This window comes from Siniperca chuatsi, linkage group LG9 (genome assembly GCF_020085105.1).
Source record: "Siniperca chuatsi isolate FFG_IHB_CAS linkage group LG9, ASM2008510v1, whole genome shotgun sequence".
Lineage (NCBI taxonomy): Eukaryota > Metazoa > Chordata > Actinopteri > Centrarchiformes > Sinipercidae > Siniperca > Siniperca chuatsi.
This window is the reverse complement of record NC_058050.1, coordinates 22,168,177-22,194,401: the sequence shown is the minus strand read 5'-3', so window position 1 is coordinate 22,194,401 and position 26,225 is coordinate 22,168,177. Positions and strand designations below refer to the sequence as shown.

The window sequence follows — 26,225 nt, the reverse complement described above, 5'->3', positions numbered from 1 at the left end:
GATTATAATTTATTTTTGCATATTTTTTGTAACCACACATCACCTCTTCACATTCTCTTTTGCTCTCTGTCTCTCTCCTCTTTCTTTCTCTCTCTATCTCTCTCTCACACACACACACACAAAAAGAAAGAAAGAAAAAACACAAACACATTTTTCAAACAAGAACATGAAACTCAAACCTACTGTCTCCTAATTTGAATGGCCAATTACAACAGTTAAAATTAACGTGGTAAACATAAATAATAATTTCCTAAATTTTTACTTAAAAACTAAAGTGGTAAATTAATCAAAAAATATTATTTGTATATTACAGCAGCATCATAATTATTAGTCACAGTAATTACTGTTGTTAATGTAATAATTTTTCAATTTTCTTGATAATTTGTATCATCAAAATACACTCACAGTGTGGGCAATGGTTTTACAGCACCGTAGTTTTAAATGCAGGGATGTAGAGAGACTGAGTTCAGTACAAGCCAAACACATTAACACGGAGGCCCTTGGAGGATGCATTTCACCCGAATGTTTCACTATCACTACTGAGTCTTGCACTGAGTGCACGTAACATATGTTACACCCCCCCCCCACCTCCTGAGACTCCTGGCACACCACCCTCCACTCTGCAATTAAGCTTTAAGCCTCACTTCAGATTTCTGCACAGTGGCTCTAAAACTGATCAGTGCGGATCAGTGTTATTAAATTAAATTGATTTAATGTGATGTTTTTGTTTGTGACATATACATAGACTCTCACACGCACAGACCAAACATACTTACAAGTAGCACCCACACTCCGGAGCATATTTCTGCTTTTATCTTAGAGCTGGTCTAAAAGGGATTATGGAGGGTGAATGTTAAAAACTAAATTGATTATGTGACATTTGAATATGTATTTAATATAAACATGGAACCACACATTCACATTTACACACACACACATCATTCAGAGGCCAGTCCAAAAACACACACTTATGAGTAGCGCCAAAACAGTAGTCGAACGCATTGACTGAGGAGGTTGAAAGCGGATCAATTTACAAAGCAAATAAAAAAGCCTAATGATAAAATCACTGTAATGCATCGCAAAACTGTATAAACTCCTCTAACATCCATTCTAAGTCGCACTAGTGAAAGAAAGGTTATTGTGTGGTAGTTAAATCAGGATAAAGCAAATCAATTAGGCTCTGCTGAAAATCCCTCATCTAGTGTAGCAGAGCTGTGAAACAGAGTGTAAAACTATTCTCTCTCCCTCTCCAAAAAGGTTATCGCATTGTATCTTATTGCCTTTACCTGCTCCTATTCACTGTGAACATGCACTGATTTGAATAAGCACCGCTCCAGAGGCTCTCTTATCAGATCCCAGACGGGTGTGCCAACACAGCAGTATCAGGTACACACCATCTCTCTCTCTCTCTCTTTTGCCCCCAAAAAAAAGAAGAAAAAAGGTTAGAAGAAAATAAAGAGAAAGAAAGAAGAAGAGAGTGTTGGTGCATCTGGGATCTGTTGCCTGATAACATGATCTGGCTATAATCACATCCAGGCTGGATATGCAAAAAGTGACCAAAAGAGGAAAGCAGTTAATCCTTCTCTGGAAATGATTCCTTTTCCCGTTTTCATTTTCTGTTTTACGCTTCCTTTTTTCAAACTTATTTTCTCATCCAGAATAATTTTCTACAACTGCTGACCTACAGACTCATCAATTTCATTCACGTAGAAAATGCAGGATATAATGTACTGAATCTTTAAGTGGGATATTATTAAAAAAATCATTAAGTGGTGTGATAAAAAAAAATTGTAAATCTGCTAATGTGCAACAATTACCCACCGAAGGCATGAAATTTTAAAGGTTTCATTTCATTAATAGCTTGCATTGGGACTCTCTTTCTAACTATACACAGCTACAAGAAAACAATTCCCTAAAGATGCACTGGTTTCCAGTTTCATATTTGTTGTTTGCTTTTGCTCTATGAGGAGAAAACACCAGCTTGGGAAGTGAGGTTAGCGAGCATGGTAACAACATGACCTCAGACAATGTATCCTCCTCGGGTAGGTTAAACACACACAAACACACTCGCACACAAACAAACACGCACTGAGACCATGCTCATTTCCCCACTCCTCTTAGCAGGCTAACCTGCTCTCTTCATTGGGGTGCTGTGGGGACTTATCACTGTGTAGTCTTTGTCCTTGCTGTAATTGCCCTCTCGGCATGTCAGCCCCCAACCACCTACCACCACCATCACAGCAGCTTCACACCCAGCCAGCCAGCCCAGCATCAGCCCCCTCGTGACAGGCCTGGTTAGACGGCGGTGCAGGGAGCCCCTCCTGAGACCTGCTGATCGGCCCCTGAGGTCCACCGGTATAGAGAGGCTTGTCCTAGTTAAAGCAACACCGGCAGGGACACCCCTCTGAACGCTACGTCTGCTCTGCCACAAGCCCAGCCTCCAACTATACTCATTTACAACTGCACTAACACCCAGTGTGGTAGTCTACCATCTCACCAAAGATACGGAGGAAATATTCTGTTAACAAAAATTCTACTTTTGAAAGTAGTGACTTTGCCAAGCATTGGACACTAAAGTACATTTAAATGAGGCATCTCCCTTTGTAGGCATCTAAACATTTAATTAATTGTACAATTTGCTTGTGATCTGAAATAAACCAGCAACAAAGTTTCACTTCATTATCTGTCTTCCACCAGTTCTGACATCGCCACCAACCTATACAACTACACCCAATGCATGTTCTAGTTGTATTTTATTTTAAAATGACAAATATCGATTTGAGATAAATGTTAAAAAAGTCACAGATTTGAACAAACCTTTAAACGGAGCGAACAGAATCTTAATTGCATTTCATTCATGCAAGAGATCCACATGTACACCAGCCAGTCACATACAGCAAATCAAGTCTGTGACTGTGGGTTTCTAGCAAGTTGAATGGCGCCATCTAATGTCTGATAAAAAGACCACAAGTCAAGAACACCAGCGAGTGTTTCTTTGAGCTCGAAACTGGACTCAAAGAAACAAATTAGTTTTTGGGCTTTACTTGAAGCTTATGTAGTCTGTAAAAGTCTAAGTAATCAGATTTTGCTGGGGGGCTTGGGAGGCAGCAGGCAGGCTTTGAAATGACCATAAAAGTGGGCAGAGTGAACCTCCTAATTTGAAATTTAACTGTAATAGACACAGGGCTATCAGTGTTGCAGCATAATCCTGACCTCTGTTTGTTTTGCTGAATAAACAGAATAAATGAATAAATGCTTCCTCTTCACATGGCGCGCTCCTCCTCATCACGCTCAACATTTTTTTTTCTGCGGGGTAATCGATGTGTCAGCGTTTTCACGGCTGGCTGCAGGGGTTCAGACCTACGCCTCGGTCTAGAGGGGCTCAATGGCGCGGGGGTTAACATGGTTCAGTGTTGGGGAGAGGAAAGACAGTGTGGCTGACAATGGGGTCTTCCACTTTTCTGGCCTCATGTCCACTCCTTTTCCCTGCAGGCCTGACACTTGTGGATACCAGACTGGAAGGCAAGCAACACCCCTTACCCATTTCCCCCCTCCTTACACTTTATCCTCCTCGAAAAATGACCCCCATCTGCACCCGTCAGGAGCTTCAGCACAATTTGGTGGCAACTGTGCTGATGAGGAGATTTTAGTGGCAGCCACAAAGGATGATCCTAACCTCTTCCACCACTAAACCCAACAACAGCTACCAGGGCCACGAAGATGCAGGCAAACAAACAGTAAGACATAAAAGAGATGTGATATGCCGTATAATGTTTTAATAACTTTCTTGCACCACATCTGAAATGCAAACACATTAAAGTGGACACAGTGTCCCTCTCATTAAACACACAGCAGTGTAAACATTATCTACCCCTCTCCACACTTGCATAAGCATACACAAAAACCTCATTGCCTTTCTGCATCCCTGCATCCATCCAACGGATGCCACCAACAAGCCTTGGGAGTTTTTCTACGGGGGTGTTTTATGCCTCCCATGGGGCTCGGAGACAGTGAGATGTGGATATAGCACACAGAGGATCCCAGTCAAGGACACAGGCAGCATCACTCACTCCGCCATTACTTGCTCGTATTTAAAGCTGGGGCTACCTGAGGGACTGTAGCTACACGTGCAGAGGAGGATGGGTGATTTCAGAGTCCGACGGGTGTGCTGAGAAACTGAGAGCTAAAGGAGACGCAGCACAGGCAGAGAAAGAGAGAGAGAGAGAGAGAGAGAGAGAGAGAGAGAGAGAGAGAGAGAGAGAGAGAGAGAGAGGGCTTTATATGTCAGCCCGGTGATACCAGCGTTTTTATGGCCGAATATTTTTCCTCTTGTCAGAGCTGGATAAGGAATCACCATAAGGTTGGGGAGCATGAATATTGCCCTTGAGGGCCCACTGTGGCTGCTCCTGTTTATGGTTGACTAGCAATCAGCCACCGTTTCAGGACCCACAACCCCTCATCCATCCATGTCAGCAATTAATCAATTAAACAGGCAGTGGGGAGGAGTGGGATCGGCTAGGTGTGTTAATACAATAGCCTGTTAAGGCTGATGTAATTTCATCACTAATGTCACCCATTCATCACTGCTTATTATCTGTTTCGCAAAGACAATGGTCAATATCACTTCATAAATCTGAGAATCATCTGGATCTTGTGATATTAAGCCTGAAGGATGCTACAAAATGATGGACTACAGAGAATGAGCGTGAAACTTAACAAGTCTACTGAACCAAAGTAGCAAAAATAATGTGACATATTATAAAACAGGAGTACAGACATTTTATGTAAACCCTCAATAGATCCGCAATACAAAATGGAGCCCTATACATAAAGATCACAGCTAACAAACACCATCTGAGAACAGTTTTAGATATCATTTGTTTAATAATATACAAATCACATAACTGTCCTTACACCATAAGACTGCTGAGAGTGGAGCCAAAGAAACTTGTAGATTCTGTCTCTGATTAATCTTCATGAGTTGGTAATAACAATAAAATGAACCCCCACTATGGATCCTTGCTGGACCCCACTTGGGGAACCTCAAACATGATTTTAGTGATACCCTACCTGTTTAAATCACGATGTAGTATCTAAGTCTTTTATCGTAATAGAAAAGGCGAGTTTGAGTGTGTGTATGAGTGTGTAAATAGATGGTAATGTGTAGGAGGCCCTGTCCGCTTGTGTGCCTGGTATAAGCATGTGTGGGCCAGACCACATGTGATACACAAAGTGAGAGCGGTATTTGGCTACCAATGGATACGAAGGCTTGTATCACTAACAATGTTTTCTGGACTCAAGCCACTGACAGCAGACAGTTTGTGCCAGTATTTCATAACTTGAAATGTCACCATTTTCAAGGCCAAATTATCCAAAAACTTACAAAGACTCAGTGTTTCTCTGAGATTTTCATCCCAGTTATGGGGGGAAAAAGCCTTGGACACAACATTGAGACTATGGACATTGGTATTGAACATATCATAATCTCACTGTTGGATTACAGACCTGATTGAATTTCTAGCTCTTGCAACAGTTTTTTTTTTGTTTGTTTGTTTTTTTAAATCCAAACCACTTTATCTTTTTCCTACCTATAGCTCCTGTTCCACACCCAGCCGTTTTGCGTGGTCTTGCTGGGTTAGGAACTGCTGATGTTGTGGGCTTTTAAAGCTCATTGAGAAGTAATACTGGGCTATACAAATGAACTTGACTTGACCTAACTGCTAATCATAACCATAATCCATGCATAATTGTTTGGAATCTGATCAAACTGTTTCATTAGACTTAAGGGCTTACCTCAGACAAGCGGCATAGTGTTGATTAATTCTAGAATAAATACAGTATGTAATCAAACAAACTCCAACATATCAATTGGACAACACAGACTGGCTGAAATCCAATTTTTAAGAGGAGGCCAATACCTGCCCTGTATATCGGTCTAAGGCCACTAACAGCTTCAGTCAGACACAAAGAGCCTCCCTTCCATCCAAGCCAACATTTCCCCAGCGCTCCCAGCAGGTACATCAGCTCAATTATGATGATGGCAATGACTGATTGTATTTTACCTCTCCCCTGTTCCCTCAATAAGTCTGGCCATCACACAGAGAGAGAGACGGAAGAAGAGAGAGAGAGGGAGAAAGAGAGAGAGACAGACTGAGATAGCAGCGTCATCTCCGGTGAGCTACAAGCAGCCCAGATGCCAGTCTCCGGGACGGTATCAAACATCTCGGTGGCAGACTCACCATGAAAATAATCTATACCTACAGGAAGTCAATTAAAAAGTGCCAGGGGAGATTAAGAGCAGCGTGACAGCTTTTCGTCAGGCCACGGGTTTGTCTGGGGGAACCAGCGTGTTGCGTGTCTGCTGTGAGTGTGTGGAAGGTAAAGTGTGTGTGTTGGTAGTAAAGACATGTTGGAAAGCGGGTGGCGGTGGTGGAGGGAGGAGACCGTTGCCAAACACCCTTAAAAGCCCCCTCATGAATATTAAAAAGGCCCTTGGCAGCCGGCAGCTCTGCCACAAGTTTGCAAACCAGTGTAATATGTCTGTTTGCGTTGAGGAAGGGCTCAGTCCGGATATCAATTAAATCAAGCGTTGTCAGTCTGATGGCCCTCTCAATGGAGGGACAGCCCATTCCCCTCTACACATCAGCTCAGCTTTGTGTCAACCATCCATCTCTCATCCTCATCTCTCCAAGTTGCCATCTTTATCAGCTCTCTCTCTCTCTCTCTCTCTCTCTCTCTCTCAAGCAGCCGGTAACTGAATGCACAAATTACTCTCCCCTCCACCTTTAACTCCCACTAAATCTTTCCCTTTTTCCACTTTGCTGAGCCGGGATATTTTATTCCTCCATCAAATATGCATCCCATTAATTAAGTTAAATTACTCCTGACTGCCAAATATCCCCTGCCCCGATGGGTGTCAACACAGAAATGCATGACTGTGAACCTGCAATGACACGGCCTCAACACTTAAACATGAGTTACAGCCTTTTCCAGCTCCATCCATGGGCAGATTACCAGACACTTTGGGCTGCTGGAATTAAGCGCCGTTTGCTCCTTCCCCTCCACCCAGCTTTTTAATAAGTGCACAATAGATGACACTCGCACTTCTGACAATGAGAGGACTGATATTTTAATTACACCCCTTTTTTCATCTGCCTTCCTCTTCATCTTTTAATTGCTGTTGTTAATCACTCATTAACTTTCCCCTCTTTTTTTCTTCTACAATATACCTATGAAACGATTAGCTCTATAGAATGGATTGTTCAGCAACATTTTTTAAAATAATTCAACAACTTTAAAGGATGACGTTTGTACTTCTTTTGTGGGGACCTGGTTTGGGGTGGAGGGTGCAAACTTTACTCATGTTTCTCTAATGAATGGTGCTAATTAGCCTTTGTTAGCGGATGTTAATCTTTAGAAGGTAAATTCAAAGTGTATATCAAGGCAAAAATGACTACTACTCTATTGCAATTACTACTAAGTACTACTACTTAATTTTTGTCCTGCAAGTTGAAATTTAACAAAAACAAAAAGTGATAAAAAAAAAGCTGATGCCACAAGAAGTTTAATGTTTTAGAAAAGAATCTACTGAGATCATACCTAGTGCAGACAATAGCCTCTTAACTGAGACGACCTCAAGAGTAGTATAACTTATTATCATAAGCCTATGTGCTGTGTTGGCTCCCTAGTTTAACTACTGATCTTGCCTTTTAGCGTCTAGACCCAGTGTTTGTTTTTGTTTGTCTTTGATTAAAGTGAAATGCTCCGATTATGAAGCCCCCCAGGCCTCTGTTCTGGGCCCACTAAAGAATATGGGATTGTTATTAAAACCTAATAGGACTGATCTGCTGACAGAGATTTCTCTCTTTGTCTCTTGCGCTCAGAGATGCTGAGTGGGGTCCCATTCAAACTCTTCAAAAGCATCCTTTCACCAACATGAGACTGACTGAGCAAATAGACTTTATCTCCCTCAAGTACTCGTGCTGTGTAATTTGAAACACAAATTTAATAGCATTCATCGCCTTTCTGCTGTGTATTGGGCCTATAATCCAAACTCAACTAATGAAGCCATATGTTTGTTGCCATCTCTTCAGCTGAGAGATATCTGCAAGGACACGGAATAAAGTTTGACAATCCAGTTCCAAAACAAGTATAAAAAGTGTAAAACTGTACACTGGTGGATTTATATTGATACATCAATGCTGTCTAGAATTGATTTCTCTCTCTCCTCTCTTTTTCCTCTCTTGCCTTTTTCTGTGTGCATGTGTGTCTGTGCATGAGTGTGTTTCTATTGCAAAAAACATTAATTTTACAAACATCAGCCCAAGGCTACTAAACACATCCAATCCATTATGCTGCGCTTTATCGTGTTATGGGGGGTAACGGGCTGTAAAGCTGTCTCGGTCATAAAGAGCGATCGCAGAGCGCCGAGTCAAACCAGAATGCTGAGCTCTCCAAGCCATACGCAGCCCTTGTGATCATCAGAACAGCTCCGTCACATACTTAACCTTTCCAGACCAGCCTTTCTGCATTATTTTCCAAATGACCTTTAGCGTTACTTATTTCATTTCCGATAATGGCACACTGAATTTAGTTAAATGCATCAGAGCAAACTGTGTTTATTTTGGTGTAGGCGACTTCACTGACTGACAAGGACCATGTTCCCAGACACAAACTCTTAAGTGTCCGCAGTAAACATGAATACATCTTCCTGATGGGAATAAATGTCTGAGGAGCAAATTAGATGGATCAAAACAAGTAAAAAAGGACCATACCCATTTAGATAAGGAGTACATGTGGTTGGCATCTTATCTATACAAAAGTTCAAGGATGCACTAGAGGGCACAACCCCTGAGTCAAGGTTAGCTCGCCAACCCTTAGGTCTGAAAAAATTATTATGTACATTCAGATGCAAAAAAAGATCAGGGGGGAGTTTGCCTTGAGGTGGTCACACTTTTTTAAATTTTTATATATTCTCACTTTACATGCCTGCAACTGCATATATACAGGCATCTTAAGTACATATGCAAACACATTTAATTTTATTGAAACTGAACCGTTTGAGGAGAATATTCAGTGTTTACGTGTCTGTTGTGTGTTAATGAATTCAGAATTCCTGCTTCCAGTTCCTGTCAACACATGGTGCACGCTCTTGGTCACACACAGCTAGATCATGTAGGACATTATGAGCTTTCAAAAGGTCTAACTCTAACATAAATACGTAGCTACCCTAGAGCTGTTGTATCACAGACACAATCCCTCAGCCTGTAAGGAGCAGCGTGTTTTCACGCCCTTGCTGTATGAGCGGAGGGGGTAGGGTGGCAGGATCTTAGCGAAATCGCTAATGTACGTGATGATTAAGTGTAACTCAAATACCGAGTGTGTTGTTCATAGGCCTGACAGGCAGTAATTTGGTGTATTATATTCTGCGGTTTTAATTGCACGCCACCAACGTGTCCCTCTGACACGTTATGAAGCGATGATGTACAATTATTTCGGGGCGGCGGGAGATCAGTGGAGTGACATTATAATCATCCTCATAGGGATCCCTCTCTTCATCTGCAACAACCATTAATGTTTAAATGGGAGGAAGGGAGGAAAAAAAACATAAAAATAGTTCTCAGGGAGTTCTAACCAGAATCTGTTTGAGGATTATAGAGAATCACGTCAGGGGAGAAGGAGAGGGGTGTGGATAGACAATAGAGGGGCTGAGTTAAGTGACGGCTTTCTCTGGATAAGCAGCAAGCTAAGATGCTCCTCCACTGTCACTGCCAGGCCTCACACTACTCATACAGGCCCGGGCATTAAGGCACATTACAGCGGATGAGCCACGCAGGGCGGAACTGATGGGCTATTCTGGGAACAGACCAGACAATCTCACAAGACAGGGGGGACATAAAAACCCTGACATGAGCCAGCCCCATCCTGTTAACAGTCAAATCACACACACAACACCCAACATGAAATCATGACTATATATACTCTCTCCAACACTAAGTCAAGAAAACTGAGACAAGGAGGGGGGGAGGGAAAAACACAATGCAACCTCCTTCACAGAGAAGAGAAACTTAAGCAGTCGCAAACTTTTTGTGTTTTGAGAAAGCAATGGTTTTGTTCAAATTCCTGAAGTGACACTAGGAAATGGGCAGCTTATGACCCATAATCATAAAATGGCAGTCCACAAGAGGACAATCCATGTCCATGATAGTGTTAATACTTCTAAGGTCCGGGCTGAGATATTAAACCAATGCCTCAAAACATTTACACTGTTTATGCATAATTTAACACCTACAACAGCGCTGGATGTCTATTGCATCTTTGGGGAGGACGAGAGAGCAGGAGGGTGGAAATGCTGAATTCAGGGCCTTTCTGTTGAAGATGAAGGAAGAGATGAGGAGGAGGCTCATTAAGTGAACGAGCCCCACTGTGGACAAAACACACCGGGAGGAAGTGCAAGAATCTGCCGTCTCACATGCTGGAGGATTTTTTTAACCAATTAAATATGAGAAATCTTATCTTGCGTGCCAACAACCAATTTGTGTTTTTCTTCAGTTTTTGCACCTTAAGAGTTATTTATAGGCAAATTAAGACTGTTTTAAAATAAAGACACATACATGCAAATAGATAGGTAGAAACATGGACAAACAGACGTCTAGAGGAAGTGAGAGAAATGGTGAGACAGAGACAGAAAGCCTATAAAGTGTTAGCGATGATGAGCGAGGCACTGACCAACCCACTCAGGTTTGATTGGCAGCATGGTCAAGGGTTCCAATCTGTCCTGGCCTTGCATTTGCATTTGTTAATTAAATGCCACAACAATATGATCTTTAACTATCAACAAGTTCCTCTGCTCCTGAGAAGAGACCAGCGGCAGTAAGCTGAAGCTAAAGTGAGGTGGACAGCCAAGGTGCAGCACATCCATTCGCTCACAGTGTCAGAGCTGATTTAATCTTCTACTCTGAAAGTTTAACAAGGGAAACACAGCAATCGATGGCAGTGGGGGGAAGTTTTTTTTAAGGAAAGGAAAAGAAAGAAGAAACACACTAACAATATGCTGAGGTGACGCTCTAAACAAAAAGGCAATAAACTAAACCAACTAAACTCCATGCCCCATGGAAGCCCAAGAATGTGTAAGCATGAAATAAATGAATGAAACACAAATTTTATATAGTGAAAAAGCAGCCCAAACATAGTCTTGTGTTAACTGAAATGATTAATGGTAATTATAAACAAATATCCCGAAAAACTTTTTTTGTTTACGTGCAATGTTGCCCCATCATTAGTATCCACAGGAAAACGCGGAACTTAATCGCACTATAATCTTACTTTACACATTATACCTGAAACATGGCCATCCATTAGTAACGTGCTTTAGATTCAGGTTAAGGACATATTATCAAACGTGAAAAGTTTGGGAAGGGGAGCAGGCTATGTGTATGTATGGCTCTGGCCTTAATGAGGGTGTTTCTGGGGGTTTCTTTGTGTTTGCTGCTCTTTAGTCAAGAGGAGGGATGGCCTGGTGATCAGTCAGTACTGAAAGCACACACAGGGCCGATTTGTCACCAGTGGCTGGCACTGGCAGCACACAGCTCCTCCATCCATATGATTTGTGAAACCAGGGGCTGTATTTAGTAGTCCCATTTAAAGGCATATTGGAGAACTGTTCTGTATGTGTGTGTGCGCCTATGTAAAGCTAGACACTTGGTCAAAGCCCAACACATTTGCAGCACTTGGGAGAAGAGGGTTTTCAGCTGGAGGGCTTGTGAAACATGAACCTTTCCTCTCATTAAAGGAGAAGCTGTGTTTAAACCAAAGCTTGTTTGCTCCCGCTGATGTTTGCACACATATTACAGCAGGAGCAAATAAACACATTCGCTCTGCTCGGCTTTAGAAGAACAAAATCGGCCTGCGACTGAACTAAATGGAACGGTTTACATAGAATTACACAGAGGGAGAAACTAATAACTCTACATATGTCTTCATCTTAGCGAGTGTGTAGTCGCTGAAGCTCGATGGCACAAAGCTGGAAATCCCGCAATTTACTCTATTCCCCAACTGCATGTTAAACAGCTTAACACGTCCATTTGAACATGGCAAGGCAGTGAGGAGGTCTACCAAGGGAATGAAACGAGCTGAACACAACATATGGTCTACATGTAGGGGGTACAAGGTAGTGGGATAATAACTGTACTCTTGCACTTCTGGGTATTTATAGGCTTGTGGTTACCTACATAAACTTCCAATTAGAATTATTTGTACAGCTGAAACAATAAAGAAGGTAAAATAAACTCTATTTCTTTTACCTTTAAATCATGAGGAAAGTTGACTGGAGTAATGCATTTGTCTTTTTAAGAAAAGGCCTGGGAGAAGTTAAAGGTTAAAGAAAGCTTTTTAACACATTAAGGTGAGACTATTACCGAAATTGTATTATTTTATTTATTAGATTGTTTTTGGACAGTGTCCAGCTTTTGTCGATATTAAATGCCTTTAAATTGATTGTTTTCTTGCCTAAATAAAGAGCTTGTGTATTTAGAGTTTCAATATATAGAATATATATATATATATATATATATATATATATATATATATATATATATATACACACACACACACACACACACACACACACACACACACACATATATATATTTTAGAATACTAACTGTGCCAAAACCTTTCAAGTTTGATTTCATTGTATGTGGTATACAAATACCACATACATCGATATGTTCTCACTCTTTTGAAACTGAATTTAAATTCAGTGTGTGACACCAAGAGTCTCTAAAGACATACAAATGATATTCTTTGGATTAGCAGCTCATTTAGGCAACTGTGTGGAAGGTTTTAATGTCTTTTTGTTTTTGTTTTTTCAAGTGGGTTGTACAATAGATAATTAACAGATCACTCCTAAGACACCAACATGAAACCTTCCTGCACCTGACAGGAGGAACACGGCCATTCGCTGACTGTCACTGGTGTTTGCTTCTCAATTTCAACTCTCATCTCAAAAGCTATTGCAGCTGTTCTGGAAACTATACCAAATATCTCCTAAACTATCCCTATATTTGTTTCCAAATAAATATGAGATGCTTATAGAGGCAGTAGGTCATATTATCATCTAAATGTTAATTTATTATTATTATTATTATTGTTATTATTATTATTATTATGTTCCCAAACTTACATGATCAGACTGAATAAATTCTCACATGGCTGTTTCTAGCCTTATAACTAGTAACAATATCAGTTTAACGCTAACATACACATACTTAAATACTTGACTAGATATTAAAGGGTGGAAAAGTTCAGTTCTCTAATGATTTCGCTGTGTCCAGACTTATTTAAGTTGTAACATAGCAAAGCCTTTGTCCTACTCCTTGCCAATGTCAATTTCACTCTTGAGTTTAGACTCCTATTCTTGCTTTTAAAGAAAGTGTTTTTAATCCTTTTTAAAAGATTTTAGTGCTTGTAACTCACCCACAGATGTCGCATTTGTACTCTCTCATGCCGAGGTGTCTCTTCACGTGGTTCCTGGCGTCTCCCAGCTGAGCAGTTGCAAAGTTGCAGATCTTACACATGAAGGGCTTAGATCCTGCAAAACAAAGTATGGAGAGTTCATATCCAACAATAATATTATGTTTGAAAGAAAGAAGTGGCAATTTTAATATAACATGACTGTATAACCGCTGAGCCGAAATTTGATTTTACATTACAGATCATTTTTCAATGTCAGGCATGTAAAACTGTTATTAGCTCTGTGCTATGACTTCAACCTACTTCACAGCCACAAAATGACTTCAGAATTATAAAAACAGATGCCTTTACTACAGTCCTCGTAAAAACTAGTCACACTCCAAGTGCCAGGCGTCTTTTCTTTCATTCTTTATCTATCCTTGTCACTCTCCTTCATCTCTTACCTACTCTTCCTTTGCCTGTGGATGCGTAAATTGGATTCCAAAGGTCAGAGCGAATACGTAAATCAATTCTGTGTGCGCTCACTACCTCCTATTCCATCATTAAAGCGCTAATCACTCTGGCGGGCTTCGCAGGGAGGTTTCTCCCTAATTATTGTCATTAATAAGTCCAGAGGGTGGGGTAGCGTTTGAGAGAGTGGCAGAGCCTCTGCCTGCCATCCATCATTTAAGAGCAGAGCTGCAAGGGCTGATGCCTCCACTATCTGTGTGACGCACGAACATCTACTATCTACATCAAGTTGAAAACTAGGTCCTTCAGAACTGGGCATATAAGAAAGGTTGTTTATGTTAGACAAAATCAGTTATTCATATGGTTTACCAAACCATATCAAACTCTAGATTCAGTGAACGCCTACATTTTATCACAAAAATTAAACATATGCATTTGGCCAAATCAAATGGATATTTTGTTTGGCAGGCTGAGCCAGATTTAGGCCAGCATCACACAGTGCGACACTGCAATCTAAGTGGCAGCCTAGTATGATATCCACATATGCATCTTTGAGCAAACCCTCACCCTCTCACAGTGAATATCCCAAGACATTTTACAATATTTATTCCAGGGGCAGCTGCTGATTTGATTAAGCACTTTGTGTAGATTACTAATTCGTTCATACACGGTTCACTTGCTGTGAGCTGGAAGTACGACACATCGAATTTTAACCCGGTAACGAAGATTGAAAGGCAAGCCTGTGCTAACAAGACCCATAAACACGGGGGGTGGGGGTCCACACATGGGCAACAGCAAAGTCAGCCTTTTCATTTCACATGTCCCTACAGTATACTACACACACACACACACACACACACACACACACACACACACACACACATTACTACACACAGTCACAAAAACACGTAGACAAGAACAAATAAATGCAGATACACGTATAAAATCCCTATACATAAAAACACACTTCACACCTAAATGTGTGGACACTTTCACACACACTTAAAAAATAAATCACACAAAACAATCAACACCCATAAAAAACAAAAAGACAGACATACACACTCACACCACACCTAAACGTCTAGATTCAGAGCCCCACCTCACACCTATGCATGTGCATACAGACACACACATTAAATTCACAAGACATAATCACCCATGGACAAACAGAAGGAGACGCAATCATTCTCTCTCGCTCTCACTCACACACAAACTCAAACACACACAACTTAAAGTTGAGGTGAGAGAGAGGCGTGTGGGGAACTGATTTGTCCAGATGGCTGGCTGAGTATGAGACATGGCAGAAAGGAGAGAGATGTAACATCCCTCAGTTCTCACATCTTATCACATTAATACTCCACCACTCCACTTAAACAGCCTCCGTGAAACTGAAATTGACCATCAATGCAGTGTCATGTTACATTAATATTGCCATCCACATAGGGGCGATGTGGCTCCCTCACATCCCAGATGAGATAGGGAATGACTAATTCATTTCCTGAGAGGAGAGAAGAATCTCATGCAATGTATCACTACACACACACACACACACACACACACACACACACACACACACACACACACACACACACAGTGATGTCTTAAGCCTTGCACATGCCACACACTCGTCACAGCCTTGGCTTTAATCTTCAGGTTTGGAGGAAGAGAATAATAAAAATTAAAATAAATGTCTGCATTGTTAGGTTTCTTTTTACAACGAGCTAATATACACTGTTAGCACTTTACTCTTAACGGGCTGGATGCAGCTACCATGCAGTTTGCGTGGCAAGCACTGTATGTAAGTCTGTATCATAATCTGTCACACAAAGGGTTGCAGATGTCCAGTCAAAATGTATTTTTATTCATCACGTTTTCAATTATTGTAGCCTACCAATAGATCTATTTTGAGTGAGTGGATTAGAACATGGTTAATGCAGTGCCACAAGTTACAGAAATATTAAACATGATCTCATATAGGGAGACTTCACCTGTGACCGTCAGCACAAACATGTGAAAAATATACTGTAACTGAATGCTAGAGGGAAGGAGAGGGAGATACAAGCATCTCTTCCTCCTCGCAAGCATAAAGTTTGATGGCATCTGTGAACAGTCTTCAGTAAATAAAAACAACAAACAAAGTGGCTGTATTTAAAAGGGGCCTTCCGGTGATTTAGTTGGGACTCACAATAATAATGCACATTAAAAAGGCAAATGTCAAAACTGAAGCAGTAGAGTCTGAGCGATTCTGACTTTTAGTCCCTGATATGGGTCAAGCTCCAAGCTTTGTTCCCCATAATGCAATGTGTTAGCCTAAATGCTCACTTCTTTCAAAGCCCACTTTCTATTAAAAATTCACGAGCCCAAGTCGAGGTAAGCCTGGTGACATCAACGGGGTTATTTTTTTTCAAACTTTGGAAAGTTTTCCTCCAGAGCCACAGAAAACATAACTGTTTCCACAAGCTGATTGGTACTCCTCACGATGAACAAAGTTAACTTCATGTGTAAAATTGGTAGAGAAAGGCTACAGATGAGTTTTCATTTTGTCATTTATAGTGCCGCACACCTGTTAGTAAATTATCACTTGGGAATTTATGTATGGCTGCCTGGTTTGTGGAGGATAGGTGTCCTCACTCCCTGTGAGAATGTCGCACTGATGGCCCATTAGTAGCATAATGGAATACACTTTTCTGCAAGATGACTTTGGGTACTTCTGCTTACTGAACTATAATGTAAAAGGCCAAAAATCTCAAATGGCTAAAGACAACTCAAACCATGCAATAAACCCTTTCTGTCCTGGGATCCACCTTCCTGGGATTGGCTCAGTCTCTAAACACTGTCTCTAATGTCATTCCATTCCCGGTCTGAAATGTCCATGTAACAGTGCTGAAGAAACTCCTTTAACTTAAGAATAAGTTTTCTGGGAAGGCCTTGTTTGCCATCCAACCCATTCCAATTCATTGCCTGTGCCCAGGACAGGTATGTGAAGAAGTCCACAATCATTATAAAATATCCTTTCTGCATAATCACCTGGACACCGGCAGCCATCTCTGTGTTTTGTAACGCTAAAAGTTTTGTCTTCTACCTCTGGATCCATGGTCTGCAAAACATTGTCTGGTAGGACCTTAGGGGTTGGTGGTGTTCGTACAGCCAGTATAGAGGTATTAGTGGATGCCCCGGCGATGATGGCAAGTGAGGTGAAAATTGTGGCTCCACACACCATGAGGATGCGCTACAGGCCAGTGTCCGTGGGGGGCTAGGAGAGGGTGAAAGGCGTAGTGGGGAAAACTCCTCTTCCAATGGAGTTAAAAGCTGCAGTTCACAGTTCTGGTCACCACCGTTGCCACTGGGGTTTACCCTCTTCGCCATCCTTTGGAGAGTCTGTCGAAAAGAACTGCTGTGCTCACGAAGTTTGGCCAGCCCCAACAGTTCTCCTGAGAGACGAGTTGTCCTCCTGTGCCTTCTTGTGGTCCTGTGCCAGCTCATCCAAAGACTTCTGAAGCCTGGAGACTTCCCTCTGCACACGCTGTTTCACCAGTCCTTCCACTGCCTGCATGGTGACCGCTGCAGCAGGAGGTGCTGGCATGGAAAAACAGCAATTAAATCTGAGCTCTTAGAGCTGTAAATACTTCAGTCTTGTCCCAGTCTACTTTCTATTTTCACTTGGACTCAGCTGTCACCTTTTCAAATACATGCTTTTCTCCATCTGGTCCTTCTATATTATGTTGGTTGTTAAAATTCCATGCACTGATTAGTTCGATGGTGAGTGATGATGGTGGTTGGTATAGAACTCATGCAGATAAATCAACATCACATCCTTAAAAACCCCATTTGGCATTGTACAGTATTTACATTTTGTAAGTACTCTTTTTTACCCATTTTGGTCTAACCTGTCTGGGTCTGGATCTAATTGCAAAACTGACTTGGACTTAACTGCAAATGAAATAAATATGTAACAGAGATAGATTACAAGTGTCATCCACTTTCAGTATGATACAAGGTCCTCTTTCATATCACAGTGTCTCTGGGTGCAGACATTGCTTTCAGTGGAGATTGTCCCATGATGCTCTAAACATGCTTTTAAAAGCTTCTATACTTGATAAAAGATAAACTCCTTGAGGAAAATGTTGAAAACTCCTGACATAAGGCAGGCCAGTGGAGCACTTGCAGTTTTACTTTTCAGTTATTTGTACAAACACACATCGCATCCTGTATGTGAACGTGCATGCATGGCATGTGTGTCCATTACTTTAAGGCTCAGTCTGAGGTCAGACAGCTCACTCCAGTGAAAAAGTGACCAATTTACCTCAAAATGCAAATTCCAGCTGTACCCTCATTGGCAAAATGCAAGCATGTGTACGTGTTTCCTTTAAGGGACAAATTGACAAATCTGTGTGCAGCCTCCCACTACCGTCTCCTGATTTCACTGATTAATCAAGTGAATAAAAACTAGGTCTTAATTAAAAGGATCTGGACGTGCTCCCAGCCCAGAAACTGGCAGACCCCCACCGTGCAGCTCCAAAGCCCCACAAACAAATTCCCAGAATAAATGACCACCACATAAAAGGTGAATAATTCACTGTAATGAGGGAACTTAGCAATAATAACAACTGGCATATGTTGTCAAAATGAAGAGAAATAGGTGCTTTCCACAAATAAGAACAGCATAAATGAAAGTGGAGAAGTAATCTCATAAACAAGAACATAACTCAACTGAATAAAAAGATGTAAACCTAAAAAACAAGGTATTCATCATTTGAAACCTCAGAATGTGCCCTTGACTTGAAGCCATCTGTTGGGACCTCAGTGTCACAGCTTTCATTTTCTTAAGTAACACTAAGTAAGTGACCTCAAAACTCTAGAATTATGACACAGGGTAAAATTATGAATACATATAGACTATCGTTAATAAGAAGAAAGTGGTGGCTCAACATTAATCATCAGGATTTTAACCTCCAATTCTTACAGCTTTAAGCAATCTGATTTTAGCCACACAAGGTGAGTGGCATACATACTAGGTATAAGGACAAATTTAAAGTGAAGATATTTCTCTGCCCCAGCAAGTACATAGGTTACCCCTCGTATTCTACTGAAGTGACAGTATATCAGGACATTTTACTGCAACACATTTTTAGCCCATTGCATTTATGCAGCTGTAGTTACACTGTTTTAAGTACGTCACCAGTATTCAGTGAGGGCATAGAGGGAATATTATCTCTGGGGTTTCTAACTGAAGAGCTACATGACACATCTACAGTACCTACACAAACCATCAACTGTCACTAAGTCTGAAAGTGGAAACAATCCTATTTTATCTCCCATTCAACAGACACTTCATACACACACAAAGACACATACAATCATGTACACACATTGCAAGCTTAGAGCATGGACTTCAATTAAAGTCCCATTAAAGTTTGGGCTGAAAGGAGGGTGAACCATAGGAGGCAGAGAAGGGCATTTATTGATGGCGCCCTCACATCTCATTCCTGCATTAAGTTGATTTTAAAAGCAATTAATACACATGGTCAGGGAAAAAGTAATGGAGCGCCCTATGTTCTTAACCTGCCGGACATTTCCAAGCCGAAGCCCTGGCCAATGCAGCCCTGCTTTGCATTATAAATGACAAGATAAATCTTAATGGATTGAGCATAATCAGCTAGCCATGAAGGCTGACATATACACACATTCACTAGGCATTCGAGTGCTCACACACATATACACAAACATGGACGTACAGACACAAGGGAAATTAAAGGCTTTAAATACGTCTGCATTGATTATTTTAAATTATTAGCCCACCTCTCCTTGGACCTCCAATGCTTTTAGCCTAAGCTTTAACACATTTACAGAGACTTATTGACTATAATTACAACTGAGTCTCTGTAATGGACACATCAATTATAAGTCGCACATGTCTTTGACCAAGCGTTGTTCAGGGAATCCCAATCTGGGGTCCATTAGCGTCTCTCCTGCTGGTCTGAAGCTCAATCAGTCTTTACCTTCACCTCTACTGAAACAGCTATTACCTGGCTGCAGTAGATAGTAGCCTTAACATTAGCTTGAGCTGCCAAAGAAGAGGCTGTATCTCCCCACTCAATATAGTTGTACCTAAAAACAAAGGCCTAATAGCTGAGCAGCTACACAAAGAGATTACTGCTTTCCATTTTAACATTTTTTGGTAAAACTTGATGTGTTCGAGTGCTCGTAAGGCATTAAAAGGCCTCATAAGAACCACAAATCCAATCTGTATCAGTGACAGGATGTTAAATAATTTACACAGCAACTTTAAAGTTGCAAAATTGTATTTAAGTAAATGTATTTTTACATTTTTCTGTTTAAAATCTTATTTCTAGTCCAAATAAATTTATAAATTGCATCACGATGCATCTAAAACATGCATTATAAACACCTTCCTAATACTGTGTTTTCATGTAGTGTTCATGTAACAAACTCGTAGTGGGCAGTAGGGTTTAGGTGCTCCTTTAATTCTCTCTTTATTCAATACTGAACGGAAAATGAAGGATAATAGCTTTGACCTGGTTTTACACAGCATACAGACTGAAATGGTGTATAATATTATATTATATATATATATATATATATATATATATATATATATATATATATATATATATATATATATATATATAAAAATGAGACATACAAAGAATAGGAGGAAGAGTGCATGAGTAAGCAGGATACATACCGGTGTGTGTGCGAATGTGTGCCAGGAAGGCCATGGAGTTGCTGCTCTTGCACACCTTGCCACAGTATTTACACACACTGCCCTGGTTCTCCTCACGCTCGCGGTTTATCTGCTCTGTGTCCTCCAACACGTACTTGTTGACCTCCCTCAGAAGCTCCTCGTGTTTCTCCTTTATGTGAACAAACAGACCCTGCTCCGATTCAAAGCGGTCTGTGCATTTCACGCACTTGAAGCTTGCGCCACCTTCGGGCAGCTCCTCCACGCTGTTTTGCTCGTTGCGGAGGTGGGCGGCGCTGGTCAGGTGTTGGTGCAGGTTGCTCTCGGTGTAGAATGACTTGCCGCACACCAAGCAGTGGAAATGCTTCTCCTTGGACGGATGCTTCATTGAGATGTGCACGTTGAGGCCACTAATGCCGTCGGCCATAAAACCGCAGTCCTCGCAGCGTATGCGAGAGCTGCTTCCTTTGGCTTCCTCTCTCACCTTCACTTCCTTGCTTTTGAGCTTCTTGACGTATGCGGAATTGGTTGGCAGGAAGCTGGAGGGCACAGGTGATCCTCCAGTCAGACATATCACAGCAGCCTCGCCTTCTAGAGCCAGACCTTCCTGCAGCGCCTGCTCCTGCTCAGCAAGGGCCTTCATGGATACAATGCAGGCATCAAAGGGAAGGGCTTTGGACATTTGTGTATCTGAATGAGAGCTGTCACTTTTTGCATCTAAAATCATCACATCTATATTTAAGTGTTCATCGTCTGCTTGTTTACCCCTTTCCTCCTGGCTCTCTTGCTGTGTGAACTGATCCACTGCAGGCTGAAGTTCTGCTGGAGCCTGCTGGGGTTCACACAGCGCTGTATGTCCAGTTGTCTGGCTGGTTGGATCTGGTTCACCACCACTGGAAGATGTAATACTCTCTGCTTGTTTCTCATCTGCACTGCCAGCCACAGCATCAACAGGCTCTGTGGTGATGGAGGGTGCAGCAGTATTCTGACTTTCCATAGCTTGGTTGTCATCAGAACAAGATTCAGACTCTTCTGTGGGGCTAGGAGGTTCACATTCAGGCTTAGAGTTTGCCCCCACAAGCTCAATGACCTCTTTCAGCTTCAACGGTACTGCCAAATCTCTTTGTCCCTCACTCCCTAGTGGTTCCAGGTATTTCTGGCTTTTCTGTTTGTGCTTTTCTGTGTTGGCATGGCGAGACATTTCCCTGCTGGTTACAGCATAGTAGCTACATGCTAGACAGACATACTCAAAGTCTTTGGTGTGCTTTCTCTTGACGTGAAGATGGAGGGAAGGGATTGATTGAGCTACAAAATCACAATGGCTGCAAGCATTAACAGAGTCATATTTGCTTTTCTTCTGGCTTGTGTCTGACTGAGTTTGCTCTTCTCCACTGTGCTCTTTGGAGGCTGTGCTGTCAGATTCCTGCTCTTTGTCGGTGGTCTGTGAGGCTGTATTTGGTTCCTGGGCTTGTATAGTTGTGGGTTCCAGCGGTGATCCACTTGTGTGATCTTTGACTGGGTTCTTATTTGCACACTCTTTTGCACGTCTAAAATGTTTCTTTGTGATACAGTGACGATCCATGTCTCCTTTGGTCACGCAGCTGTAGTTGCACAGAGTGCAGCTGTAGCCATACTCCTTGCTGTGTTTGCGGCGAACATGGACACCCAGGTTAGTAGCGTTGGACACTACCAGGCCGCAGTATCCACAAGTGGTCGTGGATCCTTGCTTTGGTCTTCCTCTTTTCTTTCTGGGAGGTTCAAGCTCTAAATCTTCCTCCTCAACCACCACAGCTTTGGCAGCCTCCACTGCCTCTTCAGTTTTCTGATTTCCGTCTGTCAAAGTAGCTACACCTTCTCTACCAGCCACCTGAGCTACATCATCTATAATAGCACCATCTCCAGCTCTGTCTCTGCTTATACTCTCAACATAGACTTCAAATGAGGAAGACTCTGTGCTTTTCTCCCCTTTCTGCTGCTGCATGTGGCTATCTGAGGACAGGTGAGCCTCCATCCACTCAGATGTGGCCGAAAAAAAGTTACACAATTTGCAACGGTACCACTCCTGGTCCAGGTGTTTGACTCGAGCATGACGCTCCAGCATTGCAGGAGTGCTAACCCTAAAATCACAGTTTGTGCACTTGAGCTGGAACCTGCTGAGCGGACGTTTGGCCGCCACTAGCATTGGAGCAGCCTTCACAGTGCTGCCAGGATCCTCAGCTTCCTCTGCTTTCTCCATGTTCTCATCAGCGTCAACTGAAAAGATATTTCAAAGATACTTTTTCAAGTCTGTTTTCAACCATCAATTTAAACAACTCAGTAAAAAAAATGTATGCAAGCATAACTTTGAACAATAAATGGATAAATAATGGGGAAAAAACTTAGAATAGAATGTTTCTACATTTTTTTATGTAGAAATGATGTTTAATGTTTAACACCTAATACCAATATTATATTAAGTGAAAATTCCCCAAAAAGAGAATTTAGATATAATTAACATGAAATGCTTAAGACTTCTATCAATGTTTTGATGGAACATTTCTGCTTCAAATACAGACCAAACTATCTAACATCTTTAGAATAACATGAACTCAGTGTGTGGCTGGATTTCAACTTTGACTGAACTGCAGAATAGCATATACTCACATGTGTATGGGGTGTCTTTGGTGTGGTATCTGTGGATATGCACATCTAGAGGGGACTTGTCCCTAAACTCTTGCCCACAGTAGTTGCAGGAATATATCATCTTAGGTTTTGGGGTTCGCTTGCTTACTCTTCTCTCTTGTGTAGGGATTGCCTCCTCTTGATCTGTCTGCTGTTTATCCAATAAAGTTTCCTTTATAGTTAAACTCTTTGTGTTCATGCCATTGTCATTGGCTGCTGATCTCAGCTCATCAAGATCAGACTCCTGGTTTTGTTTAACTTCAGCAGCACTTTCTGTCTGCATGTCTTCTACTTCCTGTTGGATTTCAGCTGGAATGACGTCAGAGATATTTTCACTTTTTTCAGGTGGCTTTGCAGTTCTGTTGGTATTCTTTGAGTTCTTTCCATGCTTTCTTGCATAGTGAATCTTCAGTGATCTTGGACATTTGGCTGAGAAGCCACAAATGGTGCAGAGGTTATCCCCTTCGTCAGGTACGGAGTCTGGCCGCAGCCTCTCAGCGAGTTCCTCATCTGCTTCATCAGGATTGGCAGTCCTACTGGGTGAGTCTCTTCTAGTTTCCTCCATTTCCACATCATCTGGCTGCACCTTCCCACTGGTGTTATTTTCAGGCACTTTGTCCTCAACAGCCTCCTTTCTTGATATCAATGTTTTATCCATATCAATATCCTGCGATAATTATATAACAGAGAAGTTGATCGCTATCATCAAAACGGAATCAAACTCCTGGAAAAAACAAACACAGAATTTATGTTTGGCATCTTCAATTTTCTGAAACACATTCTGTAAACAAGTTAAGTGCATTAGCCACAAATTCTGTAATTAACCACAAGATTCTGAAAAGTGATCAATCCTTCAACAACACTATCTGACTTAACACAAGTAAATGTTGCCATCTAGTGCTTCCAGACACAAATTGTTGGGTAAATACATGCCAGCATGAGAGCTGACTGTCACTGCTTCTTAAATGAGCAAAAATAAGTCCACTTAAGTTACAGTCATTTAATGGAGTATACATATCATACATGTCATTGCTGATTCATTACTAAATGCTTGTAGACATGATTCAGTAGAGCTACAGTCATTGCCACAGTTAGATCAGTAATAGTATATTAAGTATAGCTTAACATTTAATTATGAATAACCATATTTCTAATGCTTCACAGTTGCAATAGTCTAAAAGTGTCCTTTTTTGTAGCAAATATGCAATGTAATTTTACAGTGGCCGAGACAGCTCAATGCACTGCAACTCAAGAAGTGCTTCTGATTTGCTTGCCTGTCCTGTATTTGCAGCATGTTTCTTTTTACGACATATGTGTAGTCAAACTGATGAATGTGTTTCTTAATTTGCTTGTGTTTTACTTATTTGCAGCTTTCTCAACCACCATATAATTCATTGTTTGTGTAAAATGAAATGGGGACATCTTGAGCACATAATATTACATTTCAGCCCATTTTCCATGATCCATATATAAACTGTCACGAAAATATATTTTTATATACCTTTTAACTACATTTCATCCTGTTATTTATCCTGTTGTTGTATAAGGATTTGAGTTAAATCAATACTGGATACTGTCCCTTGCCTAGATTTACGTGTGTGTAGTGGGCCATGCCCTGTTTCTGAAAACAAGCCTCAGCCTATTTGTACTCGCAAATGTAAATGTAGTAATAAATAAAAAAGTGATCTTAGGGGTTCATTGGGGTTCTGTTAAGGTCAACCAATGAGCACTTTATTTCAATAAAGTCTAACACTGAGAATGAGCTCATTGTGCTCACTACCGCCATCAATCGTGTATTGTGGTAGAATATAACTACAGGATTTCCAGAAGGCACACCGTTTCAAGTTCGAATATACAGTGACGTTAATGTGTATGTGGGATTGATAACGTTAGGTGGATTGTACGCCGAAATAAAGAGTGACTTATAGGTGAATTATTACGGGTCTTAACTCGTGTTATGTTTCCAGGTTTTTAATTGGGGATTCGGTATTACGTTCCCTCTACAGAGCGGAGAACATACACCGTTAGTATCTGGGCAGAAGGCAACGGTGTCGGTTGTGACCGCATTCAGAGACGGTCACGAATGTTGTGTCTGCTTCTGGTACAGCTCCGTCGTCATTTAACAAGCCTTTGAACACAATTTAACTACACTGCCGACTTGCTGACTATATGGGTGAATTTCCAGCGAGTTTACTACCAAGCATCTAATACTGGCTTAAAAAGTATTGTTAAGTTAGCCGAACAGGTTTTAGACTGCACGTTGGAAACGGAAACGACAAACATCTAGTGCTGCAGTGTAAAATACTGCGTATAGCACTCTTTTCACGGCGTAAATGGCTCTTGCACTAAGACACAAACCAGTTTGAGTTGTTGTCAATACTGCTGTTGTGCTGTCTACCGCGGCTAACATGCTAACAAGGGACATGTTTCCCAACTGTGTTTTGAGATACGCAGAGCGCGTCCAATTAAATTGCTACATCAGCTGTGTTATCCAATCACAGCGGGACAAAGGCGGGTCTAGATTGCTCCATGGCTTGAAAACGACGGCAGCACAGAGGCCCAAAAAGGAGGCTAACGTCGACCTCTGAAGGAGTGTTCTATATTGCTGAAACAGTGCTTGAAAATACCCCATAGAGTCGTCTATAGTTTCAGTATAAGCATCTCGAGCAATAATTAGAGTATACAGTCGAACCTCAATGAAACTTACCTCTTGTTATACGACTATTTCCACTGTCCGCGCTTTTCGCTGCTAGACACAAATGGCGTACCGTAGCGTGAGCCATGCGTCACACGAGAAGGCGTTATTTGTTTTCCCACCCGTTTTACGTCAAGTCCCGCCCTACTGTGCTGTGATTGGCTAGCTCGTTATTTCGACGCGTTCTTGCGATTGGATCCTAGCTCCTAGATCCTTTTTTTCTAGTGACACTACTGACGT

The 26,225-nt window shown here is 41.4% G+C and overlaps 1 protein-coding gene across 2 annotated transcripts in view; it reads right to left on the bottom strand.

Moving 5' to 3' along the window:
• The window catches only part of znf407 (zinc finger protein 407), a 145,946-nt gene extending 119,807 nt beyond the window's left edge, over window positions 1-26,139 (bottom strand). For both annotated transcript variants that reach the window (XM_044207197.1, XM_044207198.1), the window contains exons 1-4: window positions 25,998-26,139; window positions 23,273-24,014; window positions 20,633-22,882; window positions 13,477-13,591 (exon numbers count right to left, since the gene is read on the bottom strand). In XM_044207197.1, coding sequence (XP_044063132.1) covers window positions 13,477-13,591; window positions 20,633-22,882; window positions 23,273-23,948 — 3,041 coding nt within the window. In that variant the 5' untranslated portion in view covers window positions 23,949-24,014; window positions 25,998-26,139. The remainder of the gene's footprint in view (window positions 1-13,476; window positions 13,592-20,632; window positions 22,883-23,272; window positions 24,015-25,997) is intronic.
• Window positions 26,140-26,225: the final 86 nt, after the last annotated feature.